The following is a 25116-nucleotide window of genomic DNA, read 5'->3' as shown; positions in this document are numbered from 1 at the left end:
CTAGATTCGTATTCAGCATCAAATATATTTCTATGATGAGTCTTTTATGGAAATTCATTTTTATGATAAAAGTATTAAGAATTGCAGATAATAGTTCAGGGTATTTTTTAGCCAATTTTTTTTTCAAAATTGAAATATAATAGACCTGTTTTAAAATTAAATACCAAGGAAATTTTCACAATATCTTTTAAAATTGTAATGATTAACGAAAACCAATGATTAATGAAAACTAACAAACAATAATTCGACCCTGGATATTAATCAACTTTAGTTCGTGAGCCCACAAATGGATTCATCTCATAATGATGCCAGCTCGTCAGGGAAACTGTCCTACCATCGTTAACAGAGATGAAATAGATAGGCTTTTGTTTTTTTAAAAGAGCTTAAAAAAAATTGAGAACAGATTTGCTGATGATAATGACCCACATCGCCCTTTTATATATATATATATATATATATATATATATATATATATATATATATATATATATATATATATATATATATCATGGATGAGCTTATTACATACGCTGAAGCAACTGTGGCCTTCTATCAACGAGGACATCAAGACTGAAATACATAAAACCTATAGAAAGAGGCTCTTTTTTATTTTTTTTTTTTTCCAAACCTGCCCCTCCCGTCCACCATAATTACTGGTGCCAGCAACATAATTTTTTTTTTTATCAATGACGCCCTCACCCGGTTCCTCTATTGCAAATTCTGCTTATTCAAATTATTCTCATCTTTGAGGAGTAGCGTAGCTTTTGAGGTGTAGCCTGACTTTGGAAATCTATCTTTTAATTACCAACCAAAGTTAAATGTGGTGGCTACATTTAGCAACATGACGTTTCATACCCTAATCATATATCAGTATTGTCTTAACGTATAACTTTACATGTCATTGATCCCGGCGTGTTTCAAATACATTAGAGTTCTTACTTTAGCAATATGGCTATTCTTCAGATGATCCTTCCATGTCTATCAACTTCTTAAAGTTTTCACATGTCATCCTAAAGAAATTGTAGAGCGTCTGGATTTACCGCAAGAGTCTGGGCATAAATGCCTAAAGGCGCCAAATCTTTTCGCGTTGACTTCATATATCCACAAAGGATTTTTTCTCCTCTTCCCCCTCCTCGTACGTCGTTGAACCCACAATACAATATATAATTTCAGCGCGAAAATAAGCGTCCGAACAACTTGAGATCAGGCGGGTTACTGACGAACCTGAGTTTGGTTTTGACTGAGTCAATGCGATTCGAATCAAATGACTGGAATGAATCGCTTCGATTCGTTTCATGTAAATAAAGAAGCTCAAGGATAGAGCGAAGACTTGGAGGGAAAAAAAAAAAAGATAAATTAAGAATTACTGATCAGATTAATAGCATTTAATGAAATTACAGTATAAATGTTCATTAAGTATTTTTCTTCTTAACCTAAATAGCGAGGCAGCTGAAGTAAATCAACCCCCCTCCCCCACCCCTAACCCTAAATATTGGCTGTATTTGTGTAGAATACGAAGATATGTTCCATGGAATATGTTCCATGTAATAGTTTTGTACCAGTACAACAAATTTATGTCAACAACAGTCCTTGCTTTCCCCTACTACACTGTCCACGAAATTCATCAACGAAAGATCAAACCGTTTTACTGTCTGACTTTGACAACAGAACTTGGATAAAACTAAGTCCTTGATCAAGTTCCATACCTTCTCGTCCACACATGTAGGTAGAACAGGGCAAGAATTATCACTGTAAACCTGGGATTAGTAGATTAACGACTCATCTACCGGGTCCAGGTTCGAATCCTGGATGGCGTAGAAATTTCCGTCGAGAATTTTGAATAACGATTATAGAATATCACTGATAACAAAATTAAATACTTTACAATGGCCAATCTATCTTTTTTTTTTATTTATTCATTTGCCTAATGGCTGACGATGAACCTCGTGTCGATTCACGAGTTTCAAAATTCCCGCGTCCAGTGACGTCATCATCAGCTGACTGGCGAGCGTGTTTTCTTCGACGCACATCAAAACAAAGCCGAGAATGAACGCTAATACGCAGGTCCTCGAGCTGGTGAGTTTATATGCTTTAATTTCCCTTTCCCACTCGTCCATTCCGATAGTCCTTAGGCACGACGTTCCCTGAAGCTGAGTTCCATCATTGAGAATGATGGGGAAGGTAATGAGACGAGAAACAGATGGGAAAATTGGGTTGGAAGAATAGAGCTTCCCCCCCTCACACAATCGTGCTAAAGGTATCTAATAATTTAATGCCGTGTATTCGTGCATGGAGTAAAGTAGGTCGAGCTGAATTTCAAGATGAGAATTGAAGGAGATTACCGCATTGATGTGTAGAATTGATTAAGGAAAAGTCCAGCATCCTTGGTGAGAGGTTTGGTATGCCTGGGTTGCGTGTGTTAATGGAGCCAAGCTTGGAAGTTATGATGGTGGTGGTGGAGGGTTGGTTGGTTGGGTTTGGTGTGGTTATTTTGGGTTATTATAGCTGAAAACAGAGGTACATTAGACATTTTAAGATGCAGTGGATAGGTGGTCAAGTATCCTGAGCTGTAATGACATGAGAGACAGTAAAACAAGTGATAATAGACGCACAAAAGCGTAACGTGTATATGGAGACGCACTAGCTTTTCTAAGTGAATTTTTCAGATATTTGGGAATTATTATTTAATCTCGAACATTTGCAGCAAATGGAAATGGCAGAATTATTCATTGGAAATGAAACTTTAGTATACTGTACCTTATACTGAATTTTAGAATTGTACCATCGAAATAGCATTAATTAATACCACCTTTCTAAAGACGCATTTTGATATATGAATGATAAGTTTAGTTTCTCTTTTGGCGTCAAACTAGATCGCTGGAAATACAGTCTTGTCAAAGAAGTCACATCAAAGGGGTTCACTTTTCCCCGGCTACTGGAAGTGGTGCATCCTTGGGGTACAGGAGCCGCTGAAAACAGATTCTGAGTAACACCGGAACACTTTTTGAAAAATTGGCATTAGGGTAATTGATTATGTGAGGTGTAGATGCATTGAGAGTGTTGCTATCTTGTGTTTGAATTAGTGTACATGTAGATGTGAAGGGTAAACCATGGAAAGGTCAGTGGGGCCTGGTTGTGTGGGTAGGGAGCTGTTGCTTTTTAAACATTACACATGACAGCTAGAGAATGGATGTGAATGAATGCAGCCTTTGTTCATGTGTTCCTGGAGCTACCTTGCTAACAGGAAGTCGCAATCGAGTATGAAGACTTATAGTGGGAGATATGAACATATACGTCATAGGATAACAGAGTGTTAGATACATGTAGAGTATCTTTATGAGAGGATTGTGATTGTTTGCCTATATATTATGGCAAAACGTAAGTGTTCATCGCAACTATATTAGTTTAGTGGGAAAGGTATATGAGATACAGGATGATTATTTTCTATAAATGAGAATATTCATGCAAGGTTTGTTTTCCTTACTGTTTCCTCTGTTACTAAAGGTTTTTTGTGTTTGATTTTTTTTTTGCCCATCAGAATGTGGAGGGCAGACAGGTGGATGAAGCAGTTTTAAGTCTGTTTCACACACTGCTCTTCCATCGATCTACAGGAAAATTTCACTACAAGAATGATGACACATATGCTGTTGGAACCATTGGTTTCCAAGACGTCGACTGCGATTTCATTGATTTTACTTATGTAAGTAAAGGTGAGGTCATGCAGAATTGTATTATTTTAGGTGTTTAGTATATGGCACCATTGGCGGGAATGGATTATACAGTCTGAGAAGAATATGGTGTTTCTATGATTACTGATCGTAATCATAATCTATATGAGAAGTCTTACTGCCTATGCAAGGAATGTTGTTTTTGAATGTAAATCTCCAGTTCAGCGATGTTAGGTATTCCACTTCTCATATGAGAAATTTCCACATTTGCACTTGTTATTCTTATTAAGATGTATTTCTGTAGAAAAGATGTGAATTGACGATATTGGTGTATGAGCTTTAAGGTGTGTGACCTGATTTAATGAATAATATGAGGCTTTTTTTTCTAGGCTAGGCAAATTTACACTGTTAGAGTGAATGATAAAAATTCTGGGAGGGAGAGTTGGACTTCCATGGTTGTATGGAAAGAAGTATGGTACCTAAGTAAGTTCATTGTTTGTAACCATCATGATATACCATGCGTTTATGGAGGAATTTTGATTACTTTATTATGTCCATTTCGGAAATAATGGTGTCGTTTATGATGGAGTTCACTTGTGATGTTAATCATTTCATAGTCCACTTGTCACGGTAGTTTCTATTGCCATTTATTCTGTCTGGTTGAACTAAGTGTTTGGGTAATGCAGTTCAAATTACTAGATTTTATTTGATTATGTGATGCACTCAGTATTGCTTTTGTAACGAAGATAGAAATGAAGTTGAAACCAAATTATGTTCAAGTAATCAGAATCAAAATGGAGATTGTTGGAGGGCTTGTGCTTTAAGAGTTTAAACATATTTTTTGTGGTTTCATTACCTCAGATAAAAAGTATCTATACTCTAGTGGTATTGCAATCCTTGATGATTAAGTTTTAAAGGCTTCTTATTTATTTTAAATATAAGAAATATGAATGATAGAAATGCAGATGGCCACTAATTGTTAAAGAGTAGATGTACTTTACTGGATACCAAAAATTCTTTTACTGTCACTCATGAGAATGATAGAACTTAGGGATATTGATTGATATGCTCGGTTTGATGGTTAGAACTGGCAAATTGGGACGGAAGTTACAAAAAGAGTAAATTAGAATTTTTTCATGCAAGTAAAACCATGAACTTTATAACTTTTTTGCTTGGTTGTACTTTAAGCAAATAGGACAGAAGCAGATACATCAGACTGTTGAAAGGCAAATAAAAACTAAGCACTTTGTAGAGGTTAGTAAAAGAAAGACTAAGCCATAAATATAGCAAGGTTTGTTGAAAGTACAGTAGTGCTACCATCATTATTGTGTGCCAAGTGCTGTAGTGGAATGAGAAAATCAGTGGGAGATTTGGTATTAATGAAAGAAGTAATTGATAAGAACATATTTTTTTTTTTTCGATAGCCATCCCGCATTAGTGAGGTCATGCCAGGAACAGATGAAGAGAGGCCACATTCGCTGACATCCATTCTCTTACTCTCTTTTGTAATGAACCAAAACCACAGCTCCCTATCCACAACTAGACCCCACTCCCACAGATTGTTCCATGGTTTACCCTAGCTGCTTCACATGCCCTGGTCCAGAAAATGGAGCACTTAAATGATATTTGCAGATTGAGAGAAGTTATAGAAATTAAAGGAGCATTCTTTTGTGAATTGAGTAGGAACATTTAAGGAGGAAGCCCTAAGGTGGGATGGAAGGATAGATTGGAGAACTTTTGTTTGATAGGGGATTTTTGATATGGGAATCTGCTGTGATGTAGGAAGCTAGAACAGGAACAGGATTTTATAAGTCTCTGATAAAGTAATAGCAGTTGTTGACTGCTAAGAAGGGGTTTCCTTCAATAGTGGTGTTATTCAGTTTAATGTATTGGCCTTTTGTTGTTTCTTTAGGTGACAACATGCTTTGTATAAACGTCAGCTGATTTTCATATCTAAGGATATTGATGTTCCTTGGCACATGGAAGTGTTACTAAACATATGGAAATATAGGTGAATAGATTCATTCTGATAGCTTTTGTGTTGTGTCCATCATCATCATTATCCATGCATTATGATGAGTTACATCCGGATTTAGTGGAGATGTATTTGATCTATTCATTTCAGCTCAGGTCAGGCCCATCACATAATATCTTTTTGCGGTTGTTTCCCAGCTTCTAAAGAATTGATTGGCTTAAGACCCTCTGACTTTGTTTTTTAGTATATCTGAGTTATGCCTCTTGAATGTTGGTTTGACTTTAAACTTAACCTGGTTCATATTTTGAAGAAAATTCCAGCATTATCCTTGGACCTTTATATTCTTATTTTCTAGCATCCGAAGAACTAATTGTTATAAGACCCCCCAAACCTAGTTTAGTTTTTGCCCGAGTAATACCCTGTTGCCTTGTGTGCATAGCACTTAGGGGTTGCTTTATTCAGATTCATCGTTGTTTTTCCATCGTCCATCAGTGGGATACCTTAATTTAATGAAGATGCAAATTTTATGTAGTTGTTTCACAGCATCCAAATAATTGAATGGCGTAAGTTGCATAACTAGTTTGAATTTTGACTGAGTTATGCTCCATATGAAAGGTTTTATAACTTGGAGCTTAATCTGAATCATGACTCTAAGAAAATTCCTTTTTTGGCCATGGAATGTAAAGGAAATTCTTTTGATATTTTGCAGACAATATTTCCACCCATTTTTATTTCACTCCCAGTACAATTCAGGCAGCATGTGATTCTTTCAACACATTTTCCATTGGTATGGCAGATGTTACCAGGATTTTAATGTGGAATGAGTCAAGTTGCAAAATGCACTGTTCCATCCATAATTTGAATCCCAGAATATTACTTTTGCATTGCACAGGATTTTGCACCTAACCAAGAAGTAAATATCATAGAAGGATTACTTACAGAACAGCAGAGCTGGTATTTGGCATTGGATATTTGTTTACAAAAGTGGAGGTAACTGGGGTCTACAGTATCATGTATTGCTACCACTACAGCTGTCATGTCCTTTCTGTTTGTCATGTATGTCTTATAGAGTGAAGAAATGCTTGCTTTTACTTCTACAGTATGTCATTATAGTACTTTTTAAGAAGAAGGCTTACATTCCTAGTCTGCATAGTCACTACCCATTATCTGTGAAACTAAAGCTAGACAAGATATTTCATAGAAAGTACATCAGTGTATATCGATATATCAGTTTGTCAGTTCACAAAGTATCATCAGTGATACAAAAGCTTATCTGGAGAGGCAAGAACAGTCATAAAGATATTGGGCTATTGCCCCTATTGCAGATGAATATATTCATATATGTGTAAGAAATATTCATATTTGGAGGAGTTGCTTCAATTACTACCCTGTTCTGTAGTATGAGAGGGAATTTTTAATGTTGGTAGGTAGCTTAGCTTTTGTTACTAAAAAGGTTGAACTGTTATACTTTTGTTGTTGAAATGCCTGACAAGTGCTCCTTGAGACATGTTTTTATATGTAGAGATTAGTTTTTGATAAGTTGTTTTATAGCAGATAATGATTTTCAGAAATCTGTTTTTGTAACTGAGTTCATAGATATTGATTGTTGAGGGATGTAAGTTAGCAAGTTTGCCTCAAGGTTATAGCACAGCTCTGCCTCTTGCCATCCTGTAAAACTATGGTTAGTTTCCAGTAATGCAAAATGAATTCCCTGTAAAGGCATATGCCTTTATGAATTGGATACATCCTTTGTAATTTGGATTGGACTTTATAATGCTAAATAGAAAGATTTTCACTGTTTCAGTATTTGTTTTTTATAATTTTTTTCTCATAATACTTTACTGTGCAGCATCTTATTACAGAATAGTAAAGCAGTCAAGGAAGTATCTAATGAAATGTGTTGTTGTAGGTGCGGTGTTCGTCGGAAGACTTGGATAAGAACATTCGCCGAGAAGTTAGTGGCTTCTGTGAAGCTATCCGGGCGCCTGATGCTCCATCCAGTGGCCAGGTATGTCTTGTTACATGTATCGTGTGGCATATTTAGAATTATGAAAACAGGTTAGGGATTTAAGATGCAAGAAAAGATATAAGCAATGGAAAAAAAGTGAATTTAAGAAGATAGATGTATGGAAACCTTTTCAAATGTTATGGCCATGTATGATATATAGCAAATGATATATTGTTAAAAAAAAACTTGACCGGGAAAAATGAAAATATAAAGTCATGAATTGTTAGATCCATAAGGGTATCAGGGAAGTCAGTCTTTTATTGTAGACAGAGGAGACTTTTGTGTATGATGATTTTGTAATTGGAAGTGTCGGTCTCTTGACATACCACCATAGCGTGCATGCTAAACTTTTAGAGACAGCAGTACCTTTCAGTGTAGTTCCCCTAAGAATATCTGTTTCCTCAAGGAAATTAATGCTTATTTCTTTTTCTTTTTTTTTTTATATGGGAGGGTATTGATTGAGAGGGTGAAGGCATGTACAGAGCATCAGATTGGGGAAGAGCAGTGTGGTTTCAGAAGTGGTAGAGGATGTGTGGATCAGGTGTTTGCTTTGAAGAATGTATGTGAGAAATACTTAGAAAAGCAAATGGATTTGTATGTAGCATTTATGGATCTGGAGAAGGCATATGATAGAGTTGATAGAGATGCTCTGTGGAAGGTATTAAGAATATATGGTGTGGGAGGAAAGTTGTTAGAAGCAGTGAAAAGTTTTTATCGAGGATGTAAGGCATGTGTACGTGTAGGAAGAGAGTGAAAGTGATTGGTTCTCAGTGAATGTAGGTTTGCGGCAGGGGTGTGTGATGTCTCCATGGTTGTTTAATTTGTTTATGGATGGGGTTGTTAGGGAGGTAAATGCAAGAGTTTTGGAAAGAGGGGCAAGTATGAAGTCTGTTGGGGATGAGAGAGCTTGGGAAGTGAGTCAGTTGTTGTTCACTGATGATACAGCGCTGGTGGCTGATTCATGTGAGAAACTGCAGAAACTGGTGACTGAGTTTGGTAAAGTGTGTGGAAGAAGAAAGTTAAGAGTAAATGTGAATAAGAGCAAGGTTATTAGGTACAGTAGGGTTGAGGGTCAAGTCAATTGGGAGGTGAGTTTGAATGGAGAAAAACTGGAGGAAGTGAAGTGTTTTAGATATCTGGGAGTGGATCTGGCAGCGGATGGAACCATGGAAGCGGAAGTGGATCATAGGGTGGGGGAGGGGGCGAAAATTCTGGGGGCCTTGAAGAATGTGTGGAAGTCGAGAACATTATCTTGGAAAGCAAAAATGGGTATGTTTGAAGGAATAGTGGTTCCAACAATGTTGTATGGTTGCGAGGCGTGGGCTATGGATAGAGTTGTGCGCAGGAAGATGGATGTGCTGGAAATGAGATGTTTGAGGACAATGTGTGGTGTGAGGTGGTTTGATCGAGTGAGTAACGTAAGGGTAAGAGAGATGTGTGGAAATAAAAAGAGCGTGGTTGAGAGAGCAGAAGAGGGTGTTTTGAAGTGGTTTGGGCACATGGAGAGAATGAGTGAGGAAAGATTGACCAAGAGGATATATGTGTCGGAGGTGGAGGGAACGAGGAGAAGAGGGAGACCAAATTGGAGGTGGAAAGATGGAGTGAAAAAGATTTTGTGTGATCGGGGCCTGAACATGCAGGAGGGTGAAAGGAGGGCAAGGAATAGAGTGAATCGGAGTGATGTGGTATACCGGGGTTGACGTGCTGTCAGTGGATTGAATCAAGGCATGTGAAGCGTCTGGGGTAAACCATGGAAAGCTGTGTAGGTATGTATATTTGTGTGTGTGGACGTATGTATATACATGTGTATGGGGGGGGGGTTGGGCCATTTCTTTCGTCTGTTTCCTTGCGCTACCTCGCAAACGCGGGAGACAGCGACAAAGTATAATAAAAAAAAAATAATTCTTTTTTTTTTTTACCTTAGCATTATATGACCATGAAGTTTATGTATTCAACATTAAAGGTAATAAATATATTTATGGCTTACCCCAGATGCTTCACATGCCCTGGTTCAATCCATTGACAGCATGTCGACCCCAGTATAACACATCTTTCGAATTCACTGTCCCATGAAGCCTTTCACCTCTGCATGTTCAGGCCATGATGACTCAAAATCTTTTTCACTTCATCCTTCCATCTCCAATTTGGTCTCCCTAGAGGCTGTGGATTTGGTACATAATGCATGACAGCTAGAGAGTGAGTGAATGAAGCACTTTCTTTGTCTGCATCTGGTTTTACCTTTCTAATGTGGGAAACCATGACCAGGTATGAAAGAAAAGAAAGATTATTATTATTATGCTTTGTAGAATATTAGAGATATTTGGGAGAGGATATGGCAGCAGATGGAACCATGAAAACTGAAGTAAGTCATATGGGGGTGAGGGGGCTCAGATCTTGGGATGTTGATGTGTATGTGGAAAGAGAGGTCACTTTCTGTGAGGGCAAAGATTGATATGTTTGAGGATGTAGTAACCCTTATTGTACTGTATAGATGTAAGGCACAGGAAATAGTTAAAAAAGTACATAGGAGGGTGGATGTCTTGGATGTTCGTGGTGTTACCTCTCTGTGGGAAACAGCAAACAAGTATTTTTTTTTTTTTGTACATGCTTGCATTTCCTCCCTGAATGAGTTAGCATCACAAACAGATAAGTGAACCTTTGAGGATAAATGCTCTTTGGGCTCCTTCTGCTCTTAGTTCTAGAAGATGTGAATATAAGAGGGAACGATTTCCTGTGTTGTTTGAATACATAGGTACTCAGAGTGGTCTGTGTGGAGGTGATAAATGTTAGCGCTGGAATATAAAATTGAATATCTCTACTATTTTCTTGAGGCCTGACTGTTACAGGCCAAGGGTTCACTCCCCAGGGAATATGTTTTATTTCTATGGACTGTATGTATTGAGTGCTTTTGCTGTTGTGTGTGAGTTGTTTTGTATTGTCATTGGTATTGGGGAGAGTTTAAGTTTGGTTGATGAATGTTATGAGTCCTCCTCCTTGTCCCTGTTGTCTTTTGTTTTCTTACAGTTATAGGACCATGGCACAGTTTCCTGGGAGTAGTAAATAATATGGGTTGAAGTTTGGGAATCGCTACCTGCATTATGGTGCTAATGATATCACAGGCATGGCAGATTGCTGTGTGAAGGTTAGGTCTTTACAAATGAGCATTAGCTGGCCTTTTGGATAGTGTGGTGATTGAGGGTGGTAGATCATGGTGAACACCCCTGACTTTGAAGAGTAAAATAGCATTTGATTTTTCAAAACCAACATTATTAGAGGCTTAGAATATTGTTCACAGCTTCATGTTTTAGATAATGTTGCAGTGAAAAATGTCAGGAATCTGGTAATGTTTACTTTTTTCTTTCTTTATATTATGTAATACCTTTCATGACAGGTATAGATTGTATGTGTGTGAATGAGGCATTTTATTATATGTTCCTGACACTTCCTTGTCAAAGCAGGAAAGGCATATGAAATGTCTGGGGTAAACCAGGGAAAGGTCTGTGGGGCATGGATGTGGATTGGGAGCTGAGGATTTGATGCATTACACATGACAGCTAGAGACTGAGTGTGAATGAATGTGGCCTTTTTGTCTGTTTTCCCGCCACTACCTCGCTGAAGCCGGGGGTAGCAATGCTGTTTTCATGTGGGGCGGGGATGGTACAGAAATGGATGAATGCAAGCAAGAATATGTACATGTGTATATATGTATATGTTGATATGTATATGTGTGTGTGTGTATGGGTGTTTATGTATATATGTGTATATGCATGGATGGGCCTCTCTTCATCTGTTTCCTGGCACTACCTCATAGACACGGGACACAGCAATCAAGTGATAATAGTAAGTGAGCCACAAGGTGGGGGAGGTGGTGAAGGTTCTGGGAGCATTGAAGAAAGTGTGGAAGGTGGGAACATTATCTCGGAGAGCAAAAATGGGTATGTTTGAAGGAATAGTGGTTCCAACAATGTACCATGGTTGCGAGGCATGGGCTACAGATAGGGTTGCGCGGAAGAGGGTGGATGCATTGGAAATGAGATGTTTGAGGACAGTATGTGGTGTGAGTAAGCAATGAAAGGGTAGGAGAACGTGTGGAAATAAAAAGAGTGCCATTGAGAGAGCAGAAGAGGGCTGTGTTGAAATGCTTTGGTCACATGGAGAGAAAGAGTGAGGAAAGATTGACAAAGAGGATATGTGTGTCAGAGGTGGAGGGAACGAGGAGAAGCAGGAGACCAAATTGAAGGTGGAAGGATAGAGTGAAAAAGATTTTGAGCGATTGGGGCCTGAACATACAGGACGGTGAAAGGCATGCAAGGAATAGAGTGAATTGGAACAGTGTGGTATACCAGGGTAGACGTGCTGTCATTGGATTGAACCAGGGTACGTGAAGCGTCTGGGGTAAACCATGGAAAGTTTTGTGGGGCCTGGATGCCTTAACAGATTAAGAGTGTTAGGTGTAGACCAGATAATGGGTGTTAATATAATTTGCTTTATGTTATTTTTTCCATATCACATATAGCATTACAAATGACAGCTAGAGACTGACTGTGAACAAATGTGGCCTTTTTGTCCTTTCCTAGCGCTACCTCAAGCGTGCGCGCACGGGGGGGGGGGGGTGCTATTTCATGTGTGGCGGGGTAGCAATGGGAATGGATGAAGGCAGCAAGAATGAATATGTACATGTGTGTATGTATATGTATGTATATGTTGAAATGTATAGGTATGTGTATGAGCGTGTTGGTGTTTATGTATATACATGTGTATGTGGGTGGGTTTGGCCATTCTTTCGTCTGTTTCCTTGCGCTACCTCGCTAATGTGGGAGACAGCGATTAAGTATAATGATGATAATTAGAAAAATGATAATAAAGAAAATGTAATAACATTACAGGAAAGTATTGATTTTACAGGTTGCTTTAGAGTTTTATCAACGAAAACGTGTGAGATGGCCATTTGGTACAGAAAGTATTCCTTGGGAAGTGTGGACGTTACGAGTTAATGTAGTCTCGTTAAACAACGAACATGGTAAGATTATGATTTTATATGACCAAATAAGCGAGACAGAATAGTCATTTTCATTTCATTAGTTGTAGTGTATAGGTAGTTTCATTAAAGATTTTGTAAAAGCCAAAGCTGTTAATTGATAATTGATAGTTTTTTTATCAGAGCTATGTTCATCTTTAGATAATAGAAATTCATTTTGTATAAACCACTAGTTGTAAGTATCTTTACTTTTCACATCCATATTAAGCAAACATTGATATTTGCTTGCTTTCTTAATCTTTTTGATGCCATAAGAGATTAAGAGTGTTAGGTGTAGACCAGATAATGGGTGTTAATATAATTTGTTTTATGTTATTTTTTCCATATCACAAATGTTGAATTTCTGACCGGTTTCCCAAAAAAGACATGAATTACAGGTATTTCAAAATTTCATTTTCCCAAGTGGAAAGTTTTGAAAAATCCTGATTATCAAACACATTCAAGTATCCTTTAAAATACTTTTCATTTTCCCTAGTGGAAAGTTTTGAAAAAATCCTTTTTATCAAACACATTCAACTGTCCTTCAAAGTACTTATTCCAACACATTATCTCTTCATCACTACCTGTTACCATTTTTCCCTTTACCCCTTCACCAATGTTCCCATTTGTTCTTATGTCTCCCGTATATTATTAAATCCCCTTCCAAAAATCTTATTCTCCCTAAAGTTTACTGATACTCACTCACCCTCATTTGTCCTCTTGACCTCCTCCTGCTTTCTCTTATACATCTCCCAGTCTTTTGCTCTGCTTTCCTGTAAGTACCACCAAATGCCTCTCTTTTCTTTTTCACTTGCAACTTTACTTCTTTACCCCAACTGTTACTACCCTTTCTAATCTGCCCACCTCCCACCTTTCGCATGCCACTTGCATATCTCGCACATGCCAGCACTGCTTCCCTAAATACCTCCCAATCCTAACCCACTCCCCTACTTTCGTTTGCTCTCGCCTTTTGCCATTTTACACTCAGTCTCTTTTGGTGTTTCTTCACATAAGTGTCTTTTCCAAGCTCACTACTCATGCAACTCTCTTTTCTGAAAACTTCTACAAATCTTCACCTCTCTCCATGAGATTGTGATCAGTCATCCCAGTAGCTGCCTCTCTTAGCACATTTACCCCCGAAAGTCTCTCTTACATGCCAATCAACTGATATGTAATCCATTAATTCCTGCTGACCATCTTTCTATTCATATACATATACTTGTGTATATACCTCATTTTAAGCAAGGTATTCCCAGTCACTTGTCCCTTTTTTATCACACAACTCCACAAACTGTTCACCATTTCCATTCATTTTACTGAATAACCCATTCCCCTCAGTTAAACCCTCAACTGCCACATGACTCACCATCACATTGAAATCACTCATCACTACTTTCTGGTCTCTTGCATCAAAACTGCTGACACACTAACTCAGATGCTTTCAGAATGCTTGCCTCTCATGATCTTTCTTCTCATTGCCAGGTGCATAAGTGCTAATAATAGTCCATCTCTCACCATCCACTTTCAGTGTTACCTTCATCAGTCCGGAGCTCACTTCCTTACACACATTTACACATTCCCAAAACTCCTGCCTCAGCAGTATTACTACTCCTTCCTTAACCCTTGTCCTCTCGCTATCCTCTGACTTTACTCCTAAGACATTACCTAAGTTATTCCTCCATTTTACCTTAGAGCTTTGTGTTACACAGAACCAGAACATCCAGGTTTCTTTCCAGAAACATACTATTTATCTCTCCTTCTCATCTTGTTTACATCCACATACATTGAAATGCCCCCAGCTTTGAGGAAGATAAGCATTCCTTGCTTGGCTCTTTCCTCCATTACATCTTTTAGAAATAGAAATTCAAGAAGGGGAGGGCTTTTAGGCCCCACTTCCACTCCCTTTAGACACCTATGACACTCAGGGAATATGGAGGTAGAATTCTTTCTTCCCTACCCTAGTGATATCATATTACCATATGAATGGATGTAACTTTTGCAACGGTGCCAGTAAGACAGGACTTGGTTTACCAAGAAGTGTATGTAGATTGCTTTATAGATGGTAGGTTTTAGACAGCTGCTGTCCAATGAACTCTTGGCACTCTGACTAAGGAGTGTTGAAGTGTTTCATGGAGTCATTTTATGACATGGAGTACTGGTCATGCTTTCCCCTCACATTAAAATAAAGCGATGAGGCTAAGCTTGTTATATTTTCCTTGTATAGACCATACATCCCATATTTTGTATGTCTTGTTTTCACACCTTTGGAAATTATTTTCTTTTATCCATTTCTTATGCTTTTTTCTTAGGGCTAGCATAGATGAGAACTTCTGTGCAAGACTAGAACCTTGGGGGAACATGTTCACAAGGATATATACATTCACTGAAAAAGAAGTTTTTAGTCTTTGTTTGTAATGGATTGAATTAATGGTAGTAAACAGTGTACATGAATAAGGTCAGTGTTAAAATATTGGGATCAAGCATTATCATCATTATTATTATTTTGTATGATCTCAGTTTGCTTTGTAACTTCAAAAATATTTCCAAATTTTTAGGGCTAATAACTATATATTTCCCACAGAGCGACAGATTTGGCGAGAGAAAGTTGGGGAAACGCTTGGAGAGAGACTACTTCATATAACAGACACACTAAACCGGCATGACTATATCCCCTCCCCTCCAAATCAGGCAGAGATTGACCTTATATATGACACAAATTACGCAGATGTCCAACCATTTCTCTTCAAGGTTAGTTGTGGAACTTACTTGTTTGATATTTTTACTAGTCATGAGAATGTGGGTATATATGACTTGGGCCTTGAATGCAAAATAAAGGAAGAGGCTGTATTTGTTGGAAATGAAATGCCTGAGGATAATGTGTGGTGTAAAACCAGTTGATCATGTTAGAAATGACAATGTCAGAGACTGTAGAAGTAAGTGCAGTGTGATTGAGAGGGCTAACCTTTGTTTGCTGAAATGGTTCAGGTTATGAAGAGGATGAGTGAAGAGAGAATGACAAAGATGGTCATTGTGTCTGGAATGGAAGAAGCAAAGGAGATGAAAGAATGAAGTGAAAGAGGCTTTTGGGTGTTTGGGTGTAAACAATACATTGGATTGAAGCAGTGTATATTTGTGTGTTAGAATTTCAGCTGTTCCCCATGTTTTATGCTGAAATTTCCTAAGTAGAGGATCTCATCCTGGTGTGAGAGGGTATATGGTGGGAATTTCAAAGTTAGTGGAGTTATAGAGCTATAGGTGATATGGAAAGTTAGTGGTGACTGGTAGGTATATCTTAGGCTGGGTGATGTCAGTGTTGGAAAATCCATGGTCAAGTAGGCATGCAACAGGCATATTGGTGTTGAAATAATCGCTATCTACTCCTCTGAAGCAGAGTTGTGAGTGATGGGTATAGTAAGAGATGTGAATGGGAGTAATGAAAACATTATTAAACTGCTGAGTATCTGAGAAAAGTAAGTTATAATGAGAAGTACTGGCTGAATGGTCTATCTATTTATCTGTCTATCTATATCTCGGATGCCTGTTCCAATTGGAACTCCCCCAAAGGGGCGGCCACAGCAACAGAGTCTCCATAACTAAATAACTCAAGTGCCACCTCATAACCTTTACTGCCTCACCCTTAACAGGCCACTGGCAGAGGGCAAGTCTAGCACAGTGTTTGCAGAGGCTCCTATATAATGTTCCTAATGGCTTCTATATAATGTTCTTACGTGCTACTTCTACCTAATGCTCCTGCCTAAATGTTCCTACTACTACCTCTATCTCCTACTGCAACATTTTGCCAAAAGGCAGGGCTAGCGCATAGTGCTCATTGCAGGAAAACATAGAGTTATGAAGAATGAGCTGTGTGAGTTAAGTGTTGTCAAGTTTTACAGTGACAAGGAGAGATTGTATGTTTATGGACACAGTGCCAGTAGTCCACATGTTAGTGAGGCAGAAAGAAACAACAGCTACCTAGGTCATAGGAGTCCATCTTGACAACCACTAAAGTGCTGGCTCACTTACCCTATTGATACCCAGGCGGGTGATACCTCTATGGCTGTTGGCTACCTACCAACTACTAACTAGCAGTTTAGGCTTGCCATTAATGTGACTATCAAAAGTATGTTGGAAAAGTAAAGCCCTTGCCCATCAATTATGAATAATAAAGGTATTGAAACATACTGTGATGGCACATATATTATTTATGAACACCTCTTAGATTAATCCAGAAACAAAATCCTAAATAATCTTTAAATTAAATTGTGTTTGTATTGATTTACAAACTACAAGTCTCTGTACCTGTTCAGCTGAATGGTGTTTAACAGAAGCAAGTTAAGTGGTAAGGCTGTGAATGTTGGTGAAAATAATGAAGGTCCAATTCTAGTAGAGGGCCATGGGTCTTGAAAAGGCCTGAGCCTTCCCTTTCATTGGCAACAAAGACAGCTAGGACCCCAGAAATTCCTTGCATCTCAGGATGCTAAGAACTGATACCACCCATAAGCTTTTTGGGCTTTTCCATGTTTGTTGTTAAAGGTTTATGGTAAGAAAAGAGTAGAAGGGAAAGAATATGAAGAGAGGAAGCAAAAATGAGTATATGTGTACTGTGCATTTAGGGAAGTGTTGAAATGAGCTTGGTTACTTAGTTTTGATGAGACAGAAAATATGATCAGCAGTCTGGGACGCATAGGATGTCAATTGGTTTCATGCACCACTTCACCACTCATATATCAAGGCAGTATTACTGCCATGGGTAATAATAGTGCACAGCTTGCTACTTTGAGGGTTAATTTTAGGATAGGTATTGGCAAAGGACTCTGCATTTAGGAGCAGGGGCCTTGTGTGGTGTTACTGTTATACTATCTGAGTCTTCCCTCTTGCTGCTAGCACAGTCAAACATCTATAGGGTATAAACTATTTACCTCCCTGGTCCATTTGTGTTCCAGCCAGGTGTTTAGATTCTAGTCCATGATGAACTTTAAACAGCAACTCTTCTGTAACCAAGGATCTCTTGATGTGAAATGCATTTTTACGAGTGGAAATTCTGCCATTTACACTCGATGAGGAAGAAAGGCTTTTTTAATCAACTCCTAAGGGGCTATGCTAATGTTTATATTTCTCAACCATGTTATGTACACATTACCACCAAACTCCAAGGATTGAACTCCAGTCCATCAGTGTGGCAGCCAGGTAGCCAAACCCTTGGGCAATGATGAGCTTAAAACCATCTCCTCTGCAACCATTTGCATCCTTACGAGGTGAAGGTACTGCTGCTCTTGCTTTGGACAAGCAAGAAAGGCTTTTTGATTGAATCTCAGGTCACTATGGTAATGTGTATATATCTCAACCATGTAATGCACACATGATATCTGATATGAATTATTTACCACTGTACCCCAAGAATTGAACCCTGGCAGCTCTATGCTACAATGAGCTTAAAACAATATTTCCTTTGTAACCCTTCTCTGATTTATTTCACATGGATATGTGATGCATCACGAGATTCATGATTCAATGAAAAATTATGAGAGATCCCCAGAAATGACAGCCAGCTCCTTTTGCTTCCGCAATCTCCCAGTCTACTGGGGTTTTTACTTGAGAATGTTTGGCAGAATAGACCACTAAGGATTTAGAAAGGAATCTACTTTAAGTACAAGGATGAGCTGATTTAGCACCCATTTGGAAGTACAACTTTATACCATCAAGCAGAATGTCCTTGTTAATAAGAGCATTTCTTTTAAACCTTTTCAGGTGCAGCCCCGTAAAGTTGACAGTTAGTCACAACAACTCTAATGACATATGATGTACAGTTTGAAGTTTTCCACCCACACTTGAAGGAATCAGAGATTCCTTTACTGAACTGAGGCATGTATAGATGCCAGATTTCTCATGCAACTCTTAGTAGCATGTAAAGAAATATTCTGTTACCCATAGTAAACCATGGTGGGAGAACAGAGCTTGTGCAGTGCAGTTCTAGTTTGCAGAGTAAGCAAATGAGACTGTGTGGGATACAGATGACAGTAACAGCCACTTGTCATACTTGAAGTTGTCAGAGCACCATGAAGATTGATTGATTTTAAATGTTCTGTTAGAGGAAGACTCAGTCTGCAATCAAAAAAGAGAAAAATGAAACTGAGAGGATGATTCAAGTAGTCATGTGTTATGTATTGGATTTAAATGGCTGCAGTATTGGCTTATATATATTTATTGGCTTATATTTGCCAAGGGTTAGATGTCTTTGATACTCTATGATAGCTATGATTTTTTTTCATTTTTAGTATTGTTAACTTTTCTCAGGCTGGATTTGACAACTTTTTTCAATACAATCAGGACTGAAAGGGTTAAGAGCAGAGTTATGGTAAGAAAATAAGTTTCGTATACATCACAATGATTTGTGGGTCCACCCAGATCAAAAATTTTGACCAAGAATTGTAAAATTACACCATGCCTGGGATAATGCTTTTATACAGTCAAGTTGCACAGAACAGAAGGGTATTTTATACATTCCAAAAATTGCTTCCTTTATAAGCTGATATGCAGAAATTCAGTAAGAATTAGTATAAGAAAGAATATTAGTGCATGTGAGTGCTTGATTGGTGGATAACAGATACACATATTCTCAACAGGTAAGCTACAGTGTCTCTACTCCAAGTAATCCCTCAGCAACAACCACAATCAAGAAGCTGATAAGAGATACACTAGCACTATAACACTGGCTCTACTTAGGTTACTACAGCTTTGATCCTGTACTGCATGCAGGGGTGGTTACTGAGGAGAGCTTTGTTGTTTTCGAAGTATGAAGTAAAGCAAAGCCTAAGATGATGTGGAGTGGGATCCTGCAAGGAAGTTGGACGTCCATTATGAAGTCAGTACGTGATCTGAAGGCATGCAGCTGCCTATATCCTTCAGATCGAGTTTACCATAATCATTATAATTTCTTAGATATTTATATTCATTGTATCATACATGGTTGTTCATTTTAAACTGATACCAGTAGATATATGATTAAATATGATTTATTTGATGATTGGATTCTGGTAAACTGGATTTTGAATGATTAAGTAATTGCTTGAGCAACACTGTGACCTGTGGAAAAAAATCAATAGTGATATACATAGGTGCCGATATTTTTCACATCACTAATTGTTTACATCTTCAGTACTAATACTGGTATTCCATATGCTGCAGTAGGTGCAGATTACGTAACTGCTTATAGACATTTTATGCTAAAACTGTTGAATTACTGGATATAATTGGTATCTGCTGTTTAGTTTACTCAGCAGAAAGCATTTTCACTATCAGTCACAAAATAGATAATAGTTTACCCATGAATAGTTAACTCACCATGTCCAACATACTTTTTCTCATCTGTTGCATGGTAATGTGGTGGAGAAAGCCACATTTGGCAAACTATTCAAGCTATGGGAATTGGATGAACGCACTTATTGCATGTTTGATTTATTACATGTGCTGATGTGAATAACCTATATTTTAGATAAAAGATATAAACATTATTAATGATGTTTTGAGAGACACGTTTTACTTAGTAATTTTAAGCTGCTGAGAATGGCATACATCATGAAACCCTGCTTTTGTAGTTCATTTTTGGAAAATAGTATTTTGGCCATTCTGGATTGTTATCGGGTGTTTAGGAAGTGAACATTCCATCTTCACTTCTAAAGGTAAGTAATGTTTTCAACTTGTAGGTATTTTTAAAGGTTGACATAAGAAGTATGTTACTACCCTTATACATACCATTACTATTGAACTGTCTGCATGAAAGGCTTCAGTCAGGTTAAAACATAATCACTTGAATGCCATAATGTTTCTGGTGGAAATATGTTTTTTATAGTGGTTATTGATAATGATAGAAATTTGAAATGTAAGTTAATGCGAAGAAAACCAATTTAATGGAATGTTAAGAATGTAAAGTAAATTACATAATGATCAGCTATGAATATAGCAAGAATAGATCTGATGATACATCAGAATTGGCTTCAGTTGCACAAAAAAAAAAAAGAAATGAATGCCCATTCTTTTCCTTGTACAGTACAATTTATGATAGTGTAATTGTAACCCTCAGATAAAATAACAGCTGTACAGTAACTTGCTATCGTTTTTTTTTTTTTTTACTAATTATGAAGTTTTCACTTGTAATGATATATGGCTTGAAACTGTTCTGACTGGAGAAAACTAATATTGTATACCATCCTTGTATGATTTGATGAGAAATTGGCCTGGTGATTTTTTTGAATGATCATTGGTATGAAATGTTCAGTTACTGAAACTTTGACTCTCAGTAATTGTATTTAAATAGTCATCCTTATGAAGCAAGAGTTTCTTTCAGTAGATGTTTTCCATATGTGCCAAATGTGTACTAGCAAATATGCTATTAGGATCACACGAATCTGTTTTCTGAATTGTTAACTTGTGGTTATCAATGCACCATAGTCTAGATTTGAATATTTTGACTTTTGGGTTCAATTTTTATATGTAAGGTCATTCTTATTGACATGCTGGATTACTTGTATCATTACACTCAAATAGCATATTTTTATCTTATTAATTAAATTGTAAATAGTAAGAAACAGAATTTTGCAAGCATTTTTAGGAAGATGCTGGTTTACAATCGATATAGTGGGTGTATTATTCAATCTTGGCCATGACAATGATATGGAAAGGTTGACATTACTTGTCATTTAAAAGATAAATGAAAATAAACTTTCTTCTTTGTCATGGCATAAAAATTATCCTTTGAGGTGCCATTGAACAGCACATACCTTTGGAAAAAGGAATAGATTAATAAAGATGTCCACTGAACTATCACCTGTACAATCTTCTGCCAGTATAGCTTCATATCCACTGATTTTGGCTGCTTTTGTTTGCTGCCAGAAATGTACCTAGCCTGTGTTGTAATAAATCCAAAGAAGAGTGAGAGCAGAATTTGGAGATGGTATATCCAAATTCCTCTTGCTCATACATTCCTTAACATGAAAAGAATTGTTTTATAATTATTTTTTATTTTGAATTTCACACCATATGTGAGTGAGGACATACTTGTTATTTTTCATGCAATATGAATGTACAAAGTAAACTTCTTTTCTGTGTCAAGTATTGGAGTTGAGGAAATTTGACAGCTTTTGAGTAGGATGGAGGGAGAGAAGATTTCTCCCTGTACTTGCCTGTTTGGAAGTCTTGTTTAACATATCTTTGGGACAGAGTACTAGAAACATGAACAGTTATTTAGAACATTTATTTCTAGCTCAAATGGAAATTACTAACTAGTAAACTACTTGTATTTTTAAGCAAGATAAAGGAAAGACATGTCAATAGAGCATAAGGGAATATTAGATATGTAATTTTGCAAAACTGAAACTATCATATAATCCAAGTAAACTGCAGATTTGAAGCTTTACTAGAACTTGTTTACAGTAACTATTGTTTATGTGTTAGTTATGACTGATCTATGTTTACATACTGTACATATATGTCATATATCATACCCATGTTTAAAGAAAAGGATAAGTGGATCATAGAAAAAAAATGATAAAACTGAGATAGAGGGATATCATTTAAAAATTCCCTCTTATTGCAAAGAAGGAAGGCATCCTAGAATATCAGAATGAAGAACAAAAACTGTGATCAAAAAGAAGAAAATTAATAATTATTGTGGAATCATACTTAGGATATAGGAAAATGTAGCACTTTTCTTGAATAGTTTCTTTAGATGAAGCACAAACGTAACTTTATAGACACTGACAGCTCTTAAGAATAAACAAAACACTTCTAGGGGAAGGTCTACAAGATTGTTTTCAGCATTTCTTAAGAATTGAAAAGCTTACCTCTGTAGTGTAGCAGCTAGTGTTGCTGACCTTGACACATTCATGGGCCGCTTGGAATTGAGCACATAGGTTCTAATCCTGGTTGTGGCAGCTGTGCTCTGTCAACCCAATTGTTTGTCCTCCCTTAGGGGTTGGTCACTAAAATGAGTACCTGGCTTAGGCTAGGGGAAATATATATGTAACATTAATGAGATGGCCTCAATTAGGACACTCAGTTGTCCATGCTGTCTCACCTAACATTAAAAAGAAATTATAGAGAATTTCTACAAAAGGTCAGACAGAAAAAAGACTTAAAGAAAACTAAGCATTTTCATGAATGAGATGTGAAATATCAAAGGAACTGTCAGAGCTTTCCTATGCTGCAGCAGCATACAGTATGCTCTTTTACGAAGGTATAGTTAAAGATGAGAAAAGAAATTACTTTATGCAACAGTTCCAGTTATAACAGATTCCCTAATTTGACAGTAACTAATCAATAATTTACTCCCAGATGTTTGACATTTTTCACTCGGAAAATGTTTTATGGAACTTTTTTGAATATTGATAGCATAGTTCGATTATGCGGTTTTGATGCACGAGACCGGGTTATAGTGATGGGTGATTTGAATGCAAAGGTGAGTAATGTGGCAGTTGAGGGAATAATTGGTATGCATGGGGTGTTCAGTGTTGTAAATGGAAATGGTGAAGAGCTTGTAGATTTATGTGCTGAAAAAGGACTGATGATTGGAAATACCTGGTTTAAAAAGCGAGATATACATAAGTATACTTATGTAAGTAGGAGAGATGGCCAGAGAGCGTTATTGGATTACGTGTTAATTGACAGGCGTGCGAAAGAGAGACTTTTGGATGTTAATGTGCTGAGAGGTGCAACTGGAGGGATGTCTGATCATTATCTTGTGGAGGCTAAGGTGAAGATTAGTATGGGTTTTCAGAAAAGAGGAGTGAATGTTGGGGTGAAGAAGGTGGTGAGAGTAAGTGAGCTTGGGAAGGAGACCTGTGTGGGGAAGTACCAGGAGAGACTGTGTACAGAATGGAAAAAGGTGAGAACAATGGAAGTAAGGGGAGTGGGGGAGGAATGGGATGTATTTAGGGAATCAGTGATGGATTGCGCAAAAGATGCTTGTGGCATGAGAAGAGTGGGAGGTGGGCTGTTTAGAAAGGGTAGTGAGTGGTGGGATGAAGAAGTAAGAGTATTAGTGAAAGAGAAGAGAGAGGCATTTGGACGATTTTTGCAGGGAAAAAATGCAATTGAGTGGGAGAAGTATAAAAGAAAGAGACAGGAGGTCAAGAGAAAGGTGCAAGAGGTGAAAAAAAGGGCAAATGAGAGTTGGGGTGAGAGACTATCAGTAAATTTTAGGGAGAATAAAAAGATGTTCTGGAAGGAGGTAAATAGGGTGCGTAAGACAAGGGAGCAAATGGGAACTTCAGTGAAGGGCGTAAATGGGGAGGTGATAACAAGTAGTGGTGATGTGAGAAGGAGATGGAATGAGTATTTTGAAGGTTTGTTGAATGTGTCTGATGACAGAGTGGCAGATATAGGGTGTTTTGGTCGAGGTGGTGTGCAAAGTGAGAGGGTTAGGGAAAATGATTTGGTAAACAGAGAAGAGGTAGTAAAAGCTTTGCGGAAGATGAAAGCCGGCAAGGCAGCAGGTTTGGATGGTATTGCAGTGGAATTTATTAAAAAAGGGGGTGACTGTATTGTTGACTGGTTGGTAAGGTTATTTAATGTATGTATGACTCATGGCGAGGTGCCTGAGGATTGGCGGAATGCGTGCATAGTGCCATTGTACAAAGGCAAAGGGGATAAGAGTGAGTGCTCAAATTACAGAGGTATAAGTTTGTTGAGTATTCCTGGTAAATTATATGGGAGGGTATTGATTGAGAGGGTGAAGGCATGTACAGAGCATCAGATTGGGGAAGAGCAGTGCGGTTTCAGAAGTGGTAGAGGATGTGTGGATCAGGTGTTTGCTTTGAAGAATGTATGTGAGAAATACTTAGAAAAGCAAATGGATTTGTATGTAGCATTTATGGATCTGGAGAAGGCATATGATAGAGTTGATAGAGATGCTCTGTGGAAGGTATTAAGAATATATGGTGTGGGAGGCAAGTTGTTAGAAGCAGTGAAAAGTTTTTATCGAGGATGTAAGGCATGTGTACGTGTAGGAAGAGAGGAAAGTGATTGGTTCTCAGTGAATGTAGGTTTGCGGCAGGGGTGTGTGATGTCTCCATGGTTGTTTAATTTGTTTATGGATGGGGTTGTTAGGGAGGTAAATGCAAGAGTCCTGGAAAGAGGGGCAAGTATGAAGTCTGTTGGGGATGAGAGAGCTTGGGAAGTGAATCAGTTGTTGTTCGCTGATGATACAGCGCTGGTGGCTGATTCATGTGAGAAACTGCAGAAGCTGGTGACTGAGTTTGGTAAAGTGTGTGGAAGAAGAAAGTTAAGAGCAAATGTGAATAAGAGCAAGGTTATTAGGTACAGTAGGGTTGAGGGTCAAGTCAATTGGGAGGTGAGTTTGAATGGAGAAAAACTGGAGGAAGTGAAGTGTTTTAGATATCTGGGAGTGGATCTGTCAGCGGATGGAACCATGGAAGCGGAAGTGGATCATAGG

The 25116-nt window shown here is 37.8% G+C and overlaps 1 protein-coding gene across 1 annotated transcript; it reads left to right on the top strand.

Moving 5' to 3' along the window:
- The first annotated feature begins 2027 nt into the window (after nt 1–2027).
- LOC139751462 (autophagy-related protein 101-like) lies at nt 2028–23795 on the top strand. Its single transcript, XM_071666891.1, has 6 exons — nt 2028–2076; nt 3539–3700; nt 7553–7651; nt 12557–12671; nt 15250–15416; nt 19292–23795. The coding sequence occupies exons 1-6, from the start codon at nt 2047–2049 to the stop codon at nt 19373–19375; spliced, it is 657 nt and encodes a 218-aa protein (XP_071522992.1). The 5' UTR covers nt 2028–2046; the 3' UTR covers nt 19376–23795.
- Nucleotides 23796–25116: the final 1321 nt, after the last annotated feature.

This window comes from Panulirus ornatus, chromosome 11 (genome assembly GCF_036320965.1).
Source record: "Panulirus ornatus isolate Po-2019 chromosome 11, ASM3632096v1, whole genome shotgun sequence".
NCBI lineage: Eukaryota > Metazoa > Arthropoda > Malacostraca > Decapoda > Palinuridae > Panulirus > Panulirus ornatus.
Note: the sequence above shows the minus strand (reverse complement) of the source record. Positions and strands in the feature narration are given on the sequence as shown.

Excerpts from the sequence above, each read along its gene's own strand:
- LOC139751462 (XM_071666891.1), top strand. The coding sequence starts at position 2,047 with ATGAACGCTAATACGCAGGTCCTCGAGCTG. Across the intron at positions 2,077-3,538 it reads ATACGCAGGTCCTCGAGCTG|AATGTGGAGGGCAGACAGGT; the intron begins GTGAGTTTATAT and ends TTTGCCCATCAG. Across the intron at positions 12,672-15,249 it reads CTCGTTAAACAACGAACATG|AGCGACAGATTTGGCGAGAG; the intron begins GTAAGATTATGA and ends TATTTCCCACAG.